This window comes from Carcharhinus amblyrhynchos, chromosome 18 (genome assembly GCF_965287045.1).
Source record: "Carcharhinus amblyrhynchos chromosome 18, sCarAmb.v2.hapA, whole genome shotgun sequence".
Lineage (NCBI taxonomy): Eukaryota > Metazoa > Chordata > Chondrichthyes > Carcharhiniformes > Carcharhinidae > Carcharhinus > Carcharhinus amblyrhynchos.
This window is the reverse complement of record NC_137341.1, coordinates 52,460,954-52,473,134: the sequence shown is the minus strand read 5'-3', so window position 1 is coordinate 52,473,134 and position 12,181 is coordinate 52,460,954. Positions and strand designations below refer to the sequence as shown.

The 12,181-nt window shown below is 42.5% G+C and overlaps 1 protein-coding gene across 4 annotated transcripts in view; it reads left to right on the top strand.

Annotated features, from left to right (window-relative positions):
• The window catches only part of pdxdc1 (pyridoxal-dependent decarboxylase domain containing 1), a 71,187-nt gene that overhangs the window by 56,296 nt on the left and 2,710 nt on the right, over nt 1–12,181 (top strand). For all 4 annotated transcript variants that reach the window (XM_080207014.1, XM_080207013.1, XM_080207016.1 and 1 more), the window contains 4 exons: nt 224–342; nt 4,276–4,397; nt 5,874–5,966; nt 11,700–11,796. In XM_080207014.1, coding sequence (XP_080063140.1) covers nt 224–342; nt 4,276–4,397; nt 5,874–5,966; nt 11,700–11,796 — 431 coding nt within the window. The remainder of the gene's footprint in view (nt 1–223; nt 343–4,275; nt 4,398–5,873; nt 5,967–11,699; nt 11,797–12,181) is intronic.

Genomic DNA, 12,181 nt, shown 5'->3' with positions numbered 1-12,181 from the left:
ATTTCAAATGAACGTCAATCTTGTTGCATGACAGGTTTAAAAACTCCAGTGTGCCATTTTAATCATTTTTGGTTAAGTAGATGGGATGTGGAGAAAGAACCATGTATCCTCCCTGATGTTTTCTACCTTGAACTAAATACGAAATGAAAGGTTGAACACTTCCTTTACTGCTTCTTGCTGGTTGAGTTAAATAATAATCCTGAATTAGACACTGTCTCTGCAGGTATGAAATTACCAAAGAAGAACCTGACCCTGAAAAGCAGCAAGTAGCAATGGAAAACATCTCCACTGGATTGCTGAAGAAACTGAAGGAACTAGACTCTGATGTGATATTCTCAGCAGGTCAGAAAGCTTTTGTACCTGTAAGGAAAAATGTGTGAAGCAGATTAGTCAGAATGTGCCACTCATTTGTGCACCATGCAATGGGGGTCATTGGTGAACTGAATTTCTCTACTATTGAATCTCAGTCATGCTGCTATGGGACAGCGTGAAGGTGAGACCTTTACTAAGGAAGGAAAATTAGGAAGAAGTCTGCTTTACATTAGATAGATAAAGTGCAAGAGAGCAATCAATAGATTCATAGAATCCCTGCACTACAGAAGGAGGGCATTTAGCCCACCGAGTCTGCGCTGATAACAATCCCACCTAAACTCTGTCCCCATTGCCTACATATTTACTCCACTAATCCCTCTAACCTACACATCCCGGGACACTAAGGGACAATTTAGCATGGCCAATCAACCTAACCCACGTGTCTTTGGACTGTGGGAGGAAACCGGAGCACCCGGAGGAAACCCACGCTGACACGGGGAGAACGTGCAAACTCCACACAGACAGTGACCCTAGCTGGGAATTGAAATAGGAGCCCTTTATTAGAGGAATGTGGGACAAGATCTAATGGGACCAACAGTTAACTTGAATCAAAAAAGCAAACGCATTCAGCTCAGCAGAAACAAACTGGTTTTGTTTGAAAGCAAATGATTTATATAATTGGAAGAGAATGTACTGATGAAAAGTCACAGATCTGAAACACTAATAATTTCTCCTCACAGATGCTGAGCATTTCCTGTTTTTACTTCAGATTTCCACATGTTCTTTTTTTTGTTATTTTTGTTTTGTTGATTTCCAACTCTAACATGATGACATTTTAAGATAGGGTAAGAAAAATATATGTTGAAGTTTGATTTGTGGAAAAACATGACTTTTGCTAGTAACGTTTTATTTTCTCCTAAATGTAACTCTAGCTTTAGCTGAGAAAGGTTATCTTATTGAAACATGGAAGATTCTGAAGGCACATGACAAAATAGACACAGAAAGGGGCGGTCAGCGGTGGGGGGGGGGGGGGGGGGGGAGGGAAATCCACAGAAAGGTTGTTTCACCTGGCTGGTGAATCTAATGGGGTGGCACAGTGGTTGGCATTGCTGCCTCACAGCGCCAGGGACCTGAGTTCAGTTCCCAGCTTGGGTCACTGTCTGTCTGGAGTCTGCAGGTTCTCTGCATGGGTTTCCTCCAGGTGCTCCGGTTTCCTCCCACAGCCCGAAAGATGTGCTAGTTAGGTGCACTGGCCATTCTAAATTCTCCCTCGGTGTACCCGGACAGGCACCGGAGTGTGGCAACTAGAGAATTTTCACAGTAACTTCATTGCAGTGTTAATGTAAACCTTTTTCTGACAAATAAATGAAATAAACTACAACACAAGGATACAGCCTCAAGATAAGGCGTCGATTATCTAGGGTTAGTCAAGCAGTTTCTCTCGCTGGAGGGTTGTGAATCTTTTTGGAATTCTTTAACCCAGGGGGCTGTGCCTGCTCCATCGTCGGGCATATTCAGGGCTGAGATAGACAAATGCTTGACTTCTCGGGCAATCGAGGAATGCAGGGAGCAGCTAGGAAAGGTAGTTGAGGCTGAAGGTGAGGCAGAATGGTGTATTGCTGCTCCTATTGCTTACATACATGGGAACACCACCACCTGCAAGTTCCCCCTCCAAACCACCTACCTACCGTCCTGGCTTGGAAATATATCGCCATTCCTTCATTGTCGCTGAGTCAAAATCCTAGAATTCCCTCCCTAACGGCATTGTGGGCCAACCCACAGCATGTGGACTGCAGCGATTCAAGAAGGCAGCTCACCACCACCTTCTCAAGGGCAACTAGGGATGGGCAATAAATGCTGGCCCAGCCAGCGACGCCCATGTCCCACAAATTAATTTTAAAAAACTGATAATGAAAACCAGCAGCTGAGGACTGAGTGTTGTTGGGTGCAGTGGCCTCGCATTTTACTCGAGAGTCGAAATGGTCAGCCTAACATTGGATGGAGGGAGGAGGAAAGTGTCATTTATTCTTTCCTCATGTAACACAATCCCTGTGTACCTGGATCAGGATTCTGTTACGCTTCTCGAAGGGCCTGATAACTTGAAAGGATTCATGACACCAATGGAAAAATCAAATGACAAGATTTAACTATTTGAACTCTTTGCTGTAACAGAGAGACCCAAAAGCAACATAATTCAAGCATTAATTAACACATACCATGATGCACGTGGGGTGGCATGGTAGCACAGTGGTTACAACTGCTGCCTCACAGCGCCAGGGACCCAGGTTCAATTCCTGGCTTGGGTGACTGTGTGGAGTTTGCACATTCTCCCCGTGTCTGCGTGGGTTTCCTCTCACTGTCCAAAGATGTGTGGGTTAGTTGAATTGGCCATGTTAAATTGCCCCTTGGTGTTAGGGGAACTAGCTAGGGTAAACACATGGGGTTATGGAGATAGAGCTTGGGTGGGATAGTGGTAGTGCAGACTTGACAGGCTGAATAGCCTTCTTCTGTAGTGTAGGGATTCTAAAAGGGTAAATTTCACTTTAATTGGTCGATGCAACTCGGATACATCTTACAAGAAGGACCACCAGTTCCCGTATCGCTCCCTGTCCATGTGGCACCACGTGCAGTACCAAAGCTCTCAAACTCAGTCTCTGGTACTTCAGATCTCTCACTTGCCCACTCAATCGATTCAGCCCTCAGTTCACTTTCACTGTTAGCCATATTCTATCCAAAATTACCAAATGCAGTCAATGCCCAAATTGCACACCCCTGCAGAACTGACTTAGCTAGACTCAAACAACCTTGATGGCACTGAATTCCCATAGACTCCTTTCTCCAATTCCTTTACACGGTTCCCTCTGGCAGTCTGGAACAACAAATGCAGCTATGGTAGTCTTGTCCAAACCAAAATCTCTGCTCTCTATCCATTCAGCTTTGTCCTTTTTAGGTTGTATTACACAAATAGCTCCTCTGGTCCCCCCGCTAATGATGTGGATGTGCCAGCGTTGGACTGGGGTAAACACAGTAAAAAGTCTGACAACACCAGGTTTAAGTCTAACCGATTTATTTGATAGTAAACTCGCTAGCTTTCGGGGTTAGTCCCTTCGTCAGGTGAATGGAGAGTTCTGGCCTCAGACAGAGCATATAAAGCAGTTCTGCTCTACAGCCAAGACATATTTGTCTCTGTATTCTGCTTAGATCAACTGCAATCTGATACTCAAATAGCTGTATATTTACTCTTTGCTTCAGCTCTGTAACAACCTAGGTCATGTGAGCAGTTCACAAAAATCTAAGGCCGTTTTGCCACAATTACTTAAGTTTCACTTTGGATTCAAAGGGAATTTCCCAACAGACTTGCCTCCAAAGCAGAAAGATCATTAATTCACTGGATCATTGGCATCAATGGAACCATTGCTGCTCTATTAGATTATAATCTGACAATGTTGTACCAAACCAACCTGAAGAAAAGCAATTTTTGGTTTTGTTTATTAGCAAGGAAATGAAAACAATTTTTGGTACTTTTTTAATTCAGTCGTGGGATGTGGGCTTCGCTGGCTAAGGCAGCATTTATTACCCATCCTTAATTTACCTTTGATGAGTTGGTGGTGAGCTGCCTCTTGAACCACTACAATCCATGTGGTGTTAGGGAGGGAGTCGCAGGATTTTGATCCAGTGACTGCAAAAGAACAGCGATACATTTCCAAGTCCGGATGGTGCGTGGCTTGGAGGGGAACCTCCAGATGCTGATGTTCCTGGGAATCTGCTGTTCTTGTCCTTATGGATGGTAGTGGTCATGGATTGTAGGAAAGAACTATAGACATCAGAACCAGTGTTGTATTTAATATTGATTATATTCTAAATAATTCGCATTGTTTGAGGAGTTTTATGGTTGTATTTTGTGCTTATTTTAACAGCCTATGTGCAACTTCCATTATTTATTTTAATACTTTGAACTTGCAGGGCCTGAGTTTGGAGGTGAGAAAAATTGCATCTATATTGGTATGGTAACTGATAATTTAGATGTGCCAGAACTAGTGGAAACCATTGCTAGCACAGGCAAAGAAATTGAGGAAAGTTCGAAGGTATGTACCCTTTCCATCATGCTTTTTCAAGTAAACTAATTTTTGACAAAGATAATTTTCTATTCCAAAACCTTGCTTAGGATTTTATATGGATTGCTCCCAACAGTCAGTTAGAACTTATTGAAATACACTGTGGAAGGGATTTTCCCCACAACTCACTCTGTGCTTTGCAGAGGTGACCCACCATTGAATGTGCCCCTCACTGCCAGGAATCCCAGGGCAGGGGTGTGCTGTCAGTGGGACCGGAAGGCCCCACCGGTGTGAACAGCTGGAAAGTTCCAGCCCATAACTCCAAACTTCAAGTTGTCAGTCATGCTATTTTCAAACTAAATTCTGTACAAATTTCTTCCGCATCTAATTCCACCAAAATCTTAATCTTCTATTTTTATATACTACATGGGGAGGAGACGCATCTTCTCGCTATGAACAGTTAGAAACATAGAATGTTACAGTGCAGAAAGAGGCCATTCAGCCCATTGAGTCTGCACTGACCACAATCCCACCCAGGCTGTATCCCCATAACTCTATGCATAGTGTCAGGGGGACCAAGCTAATCCCTCTGACACTAAGGGGCAATTTAGCATGGCCATTCCACCGTACCTGCACATTTTTGGACTGTGTGGAAACCGGAGCACCCAGAGGAAACTCACAGACATGGGGAGAACATGCAAACTCCACATAGACCCAAGTTGGGAATTGTACCCTGGTCCCTGGTGCTGCGAGGCAACGGTCTTAACCACTGTGACGCCACTGTGACATCTTAACAGACATTCCTGGGGTGTCAAGTTGCTGGGTCCCTGTATGGGAACCATGTCCGTTTTAATCAAGTGCAGCGTGGCTCAATTTCTAACCACTGTACTGCTCACAGTTTGCAAATGTAGTCAAATCTCATTCCAGTGATTGATGTGACTACAATACCCAATTTTTAATTATGATTCTGCTCACTATTGCTGAAAGGTTATTATCAATCATCTATTTAAAGCTACTGTACTATGGTGCTGTTCGCAAACACTGACGATCAGCACTTTAGCTGAACTCTGATTTGGGACTAAGTCAGGGGAAGTGAACAGTGATTAAAACATTGTTCTGTAAAGACCGTACACTTTCTCCATTTTCTCCAAGTGATGCTGAAAGACCAGCAGCAGTATAGCTGGGAAATAAATCAGCATTGGAATCTGGTACTTATCTCTGATATCTTCATAAATTAATATTTCCATGTTTTTGTTTCTGCAAAATACCACTTCGAAGGCAATGTGATTCTGACATTTAAAAAAATTACTCTTCCATTGTGGATTCCAACAAGTACATTCTACAGGGTCTGAATGGGCTAAACCAAGGTCTTTACTTTTATTGAATGAGTACATGAGATGAATAGATATTTTATGTTTTGTAATATTGACAATGCAGTGGAAAAAAACATTATTGTCAGGTACTAATGTTAACCATAATTCTCCCTTTTTTGTATTTGTTTTGAAGTTATTAGAGAACATGACTGAAGTTGTCCTTAAAGGAATTATTGAAGCAGAACAACAGTTGCAGAAGGCAAATGAAGCAAAACTTCTCGAAGAAGTAAATACAGATATTTCCAGATTAATTGTGATATATTTTGATAGAACCATGCGCTACATCAGGCTTGTCCAAAACGATTCCACGTACTAGATCCGGATTGTCCAGAATGATTCCATATACTAGATCAAATGTGTCCAGAATGATCCCATGTGTTAGATCATGTTTGCCCAGAACTATCCCATGTGTTAGATGGGTTTTATCCCAGAACGACCCCATGTGCTAGATCAGGTTTGCCAGAACTACTTCATGTGCTAGATGGGGTTTTTCCAGAATGATCCCATGTGCTAGATCAGGTTTGTCCAATAACTGGCCCATGAACCAGATGTGGCCCCTGCAACATTTTGATCTGACCATAAGACCATTTGGCCCATCAAGTCTGCTCCACCATTCAGTCATGGCTGGTAAGTAAAGAAGGCATATGGTGTGTTGGCCTTCATAGCAAGAGGATTTGCTTATAGGGATAAGGATGTTTTGCTGCAACCATTTAGGGCATTGATGAGGCCACATCTGGGGTATTGTGTGCAGTTTTGGTGTCCTTATTCTGAGGAAAGATGTCCTTGCTGTAGAGGGAGTACAGCGAAGGTTTACCAGGCTGATTCCTGGGTTGGCAGGTCTGTCATATGAGGAGAGATTAAGTTGTTTAGGATTATATTCACTGGAGTTTAGAAGAGTGAGAGAGGATCTCATAGAAACTTCTAAAATTCTAGCTGGGTTAGACAGGATAGGTTCAGAAAGAATGGTGGGGGAGTCCAGAAATAGGGGTCATAGTTTGAGGATAAGGGGTAAAACCTTTTAGAACTGAGGTGAAGAGAAATTTCTCCATCCAGAATGTGTGGAATTCACTCCCACAGAATGCAGTTGAGACCAAGAAGTTTTCTGATTTCAAGAAGAAAAAAGTGAAAGAGATCAAGGGATATGGGGGAAGGGGAAAATCAGGATATTGAATTTGATGATCAGCCATGACCAAAATGAATGGCACAGCAAGCTCAAAGGGCCGAATGGTCTTCTCCTGCTTCTAGTTTCTCTGTTTCTATGGGTTCAGACTCAGAGTCCCCAAACGCCCCTCATTCGTCAAGCTTTTCATTGCTGGGATCATTCTTGTGAACCTCCTCTGGACCCTCTCCAAGGCCAGCCTCCTTAGATACGGGGCCCAAAATTGTTCATAGTACTCCAGATATGGTCTGATTAGAGCCTTATAAAGCCTCAGCAGTACATTCCTGCTCTTGTATTCTAGTCCTCTTGAAATGAATGCTAATATTGCATTTGCCTTCCTAACTATCAACTCAATCTGCACATTAACCTATTCAACATTCATGGGTGTTTTTATTAATTTTTTTTAATGCAGTGATCAGCCTATTGCTTTGACATTGCTTTAATGTTGCTCAGAAAGTAATTATTTTCTTCATACGCAACATAGTTTTGAGATTGCTGGGTGTAGGCAGTGACGCAATGATATTGTCACTGGACTAGGCAGAGCCAGGATAATGCTCTGGGGACCTGGGTTCAAATCACAGCTCAGCAGATGGTGAAATAAAACCACTGTCAATTTTCATACCTGATTCACACCTATCTGAACCACTGATACCCTTTGGGGAAGGAAATCTGCTGTCCTTACCTGGTCTGGCCTACATGTGACTCCAGATCCACAGCAATGCAGCTGCCTCAGCAAACCAGTTCAAGGATAATTAGGAATGGATAATAAATATTGGCCCAGCCAGCAATACTCACATCCCCTGAACAAGTGGAAAAAAAAATCTGAAATCAATTGCCCCTTGAATGATAAAACAAAATAGAATGTTTGCCCCTTGCTAAAGATTTGGACAAGCCTTTATGAAATGATATTAAACATTATTCAGAAGAAGCTAATGCAGGATTGCAATTTTAAATTGACCAAAGTGTTTTACTAGCAATAGATTACTAAAGGTAATTGTTTCATTTGAGAAGTCCCTTCAAACTAGACTTGCTGAAATCACTAGCAGTGTAGTAATGCTGCCACTTTACGGTGATGCTAAAGTACTGTACTGTTCCCAAATCGGTGGTGGTCGAGAAGACTGAGGGGCGACCTGATGTGGGGTTCTCAAGATTGAGGGGCATGGACAACGTGGATAGGGAGCAGCTGTACCCCTTAGTTGAAGGGTCAATTATGAGGGGACACAAAATAAAAGTGAGGGGCGGGAGGTTTAGGGGGGATTTGAGGAAAAACCTTTTTATTCCAGAGGGTGGTGACAGTCTGGAGTGCGCTGCCTGGGAGGGTGATGGAGGCGGGATGCCTCACATCCTTTAAAAAAGAACATGGGTGAGTACTTTGCTATAACATTCAAGGCTATGGGCCAAGTGCTGGCAAGTGGGATTAGGTGGGCAGGTCAGGGCCTTTCATGCGTCAGTGCAGACTCGATGGGCTGAAGAGCCTCTTCTGCACTGTAGTATTCTGTGATTCTGATGTAGTGTTAAGTAATTTTTTTTTTGAAATGTCAGGGGTTGGGCAGGAATACGCAAATATACATGGTTGTCTTATAACAACAGATGTTTGACTTGAATTGAGTTGTACCAGGATTGAATTAATTATGTACCTGCTAGTCTCAGGCTAGTCACTACAAGTACACATCACCTGTCCTTTCTTTTGAAAAAAAAGCATGACCACTAAATATTTAACAAATCTTAATTTTAACTAATCCAATATCTCATGGGTGCAATTTTTTAATTTGATATTTTATGACTAATTGGGAACATCTAGAGTGGAATGCAAAATGTAATGAGCACATTAATTATTGGAATTAGTCTAGTAATTCTTTGGAATTATTTTTAATTGTTTTCCATTCCAGCATATTTAATTCCAAGAAAAAGTATTTGATTTGATGTATTATTGTCACATTTATTAACATACAGTGAAAAGATTTGTTTCTTGCACGCTATACAAAGCATACCCTTCATAGAGAAGGAAACGAGAGAGTGCAGAATGTAGTGTTATAGGTCATAGCTAGGCTGTAAAGAAAGATCAACTTAATGCAAGGTAGGTCCATTTAAAAGTCTGATAGCAGCAGGGAAGAAGCTGTTCTTGAGTCGATTGGTACGTGACCTCAGACTTTTATATCTTTTTCCTGAAGGAAGAAGGTGGAAGAGAGAATGTCCGGGGTGCGTGGGGTCCTTAATTATGTTGACTGTTTTGTTGAGGCAGTGGGGAATGTGGACAGTCACTGATTGGGAGGCTGGTTTGCATGATGGATTGGGCTACATTCACGACCTTTTGTAGTTCCTTGTGGTCTTGGACAGAGCAGGAGCCCAGACCAAGCTGTGATACAACCAAAAAGAATGCTTTCTGTGATGCATCTGTAAAAGTTGGTGAGAGTCGTAGCTGACATGCCAAATTTCCTTAATCTTCTGAGAAAGTAGAGGCCTTGGTGGGCTTCCTTAACTATAGTGTCGGCATAGGGGAACCAGGACAGGTTGTTGGTGATCTGGGCACCTAAAAACTTGAAGCTCTTGACCCTTTCTACTTCATCCCCATTGATGTTGACAGGGGCATGTTCTCCTTTACGCTTCCTGAAGTTGATGACGATCTCCTTCGTTTTGTTGACAGTGAGGGAGAAATTATTGTTGCCACACCAGTTCACCAGATTCTCTATCTCATTCCTGTACTCTGTCTCGTCATTGTTTGAGATCCGACCCACTACGGTGGTTCATCAGCAAACTTGAAAATCGAATTGGAGGGGAATTTGGCCGCACAGTCATAGGTGTATAAGGAGTATAGGAGGGGGTTGAGAACACAGCCTTGTGGGGCACCGGTATTGAGAATGATTGTGGAGGAGGTGTTGTTGCCTATCCTTACTGATTGTGGTCTGTGAATCCCGTCGCAGAGGGAGGTGCTGAGGCCCAGGCCATGGAGTTTGGAAATGAGTTTCGTGGGAATAATGGTGTTGAAGGCTGAGCTGTAGTCAATAAGTAGGAGTCTGACATAGGTGTCCTTGTTATCTAGGTGTTCCAGGATTGAGTGCAGGGCCAGGGAGATGGTGTCTGCTATGGACCTGTTGCAGCAATAGTCAAACTGTAATGGATCCAGGTAGTCGGAGAGGCTGGAATTGATTCGTGCCATGACTAACCTTCAAAGCATTTCAGAATGATGGATGTCAGAGCCACCGGCTCTTTTTCCTGATAACACAAATTCTAATAAATGTCAGCTAGTAAATGAAGAATTGGCTACGTTTAAAAACTGTGCTGACTCCTCACCCCTAAAGAAAGCTGCTCGCAAAGATCCAGTCATTTCTGTGGCAAAAGCTTCTGACACCCATTTAAATCTAGTACCATGATGAGTGATCTCAACAAGTCTCCTAAGGAGCCAGTCATACTGGAGTATTCTTAGACAGGAAGTTAAAAACTCTCAATATCCTTCATGTTTAATTTAAATGTTTAGATAGCTAATTAAATAATAATTGGATGTGAATAGAAGCTAAAATGTCAATGTAAACAATCTTTAAATTAATTAAAAATGGACTCCACGAATGTAAAAGGAGCTTTCCAGGGCCAGTGAGAATATTTATAGAATCATAGAATCCCAACAGTGCAGAAGGAGGCCATTCAGCCCATCGAGCCTGCACTGACAACAATCCCACTGTATCCCCATAACCCCACATATTTACCCTGCTAATCCCTCTGAAACTAGGGTCAATTCAACATGACCAATCCACCTAATCTGCACATCTTTGGACTGTGGAAGGAAACCCAAGTTCATAACATCGCCCTTACCATTGAACTTAGTTCAAAATCCAGTTACACCTCATTTAGCAGGGTTTTACTTCAAGTCTTTTTACAGCAAGAGATGTCAGTTTTGGTAAATTCACTGATTGTATAAGATTTGTGTAGGATTTGCAGTATGCGGTTGAGAACCTCAACAGCATTCATTCTGGAGAAGGGTAGAATCACTGATAGGAAACATTCGAGCTTTCTGTGTTATTCTGCACATGTGCATACTCTAAGGTTCAGTGGAGTAATGGCACTAATTGCTTTCAGCTGTACGATTATCAGGGTGGCATGGTGGGCACAGTGCCAGGGACTCAGGTTTGTCTCTGGCTAACAGAGCAGCATGGTGGCACAGTGGTTAGCACTGCTGCCTCACAGCTCCAGGGACCCAGATTCGATTTCAGCCTTGGGTGACTGTGTAGAGCTTTTACATTCTCCCCGTGTCTGTGTGGGATTCCTCCGCAGTCAAATATGTGCAGGTTAGATGGATTGGCCTTGATAAATTGCCCTTGGGGCTTAGCTGAATAAATACATGGGGTTGCAGGGATAGTGCCTGGGTGGGATTGTTGTTGGTGCAGGCTTGAGGGGCTGAATGGTCTCTTTCTGCACTGTAGGGATTCTACGAACTTCTGGACGTTGAAAAGCTAGTAAATGATCTCACTGCAGAGATAGATGACCACGCAAAGCCAAATTCTTTGTTATCATTTGATCCCTGAGATTAAATTAATATCATTCATCATACCTTATTTGTCTCAATTTCTAATTTATTCTATAATTTTATTTAACTTCTTCTGTCTAATGGTGTTTTGTGATGTGTAACAAAAAAAGGTAGTTTATTTATTTGCATGAATCTGATTCTAGAGGCAGCATCCATTCAGCATAAATAAGTTTCTAACAAATAGAACACAACAAGAAATCAATTTTAAATTATGAAACATGAAAATAATTGGAACTTGCATTTATATACTTATTGTCCTTTTATTACTTTTATTTTTGCAGGGAGTTCTGCGACAGATTCCGTTAGTTGGCTCAGTGCTCAACTGGCTATCCCCAGTCCACGGCTCAGTGAAAGGAAGATCATTCAGTCTGGCAGGGGGTGAGATATCAATGCTCAGTGCATACATTTGTAGTGCTATTGTGTTCACGACATTTTCAAAGCATTAATTATTGCAGCAACTTTTCAATATAAAATCATAGAATCCCTACAGTGCAGAAGGAGGCCTTTGGGTCTGCACCAACCACAATCCCGCGCAGGCCCCATCCCCTTTACCCTGTGTATTTACTCTGCTAATCTCCTCACACAAAGGGGTAATTTAGCACGGCCAGTAAACCTAACCTGCACATCTTTAGATTGTAAGAGGAAACCAGAGCACCCAGAGGAAACACATGCCGACACGGGGAGAACATGCAGACTCTATACAGACAGTGATCCAAGCTGGGAATCGAACCCAGCTCCCTGGCGTTGTGAGGCAGCCGTGCTA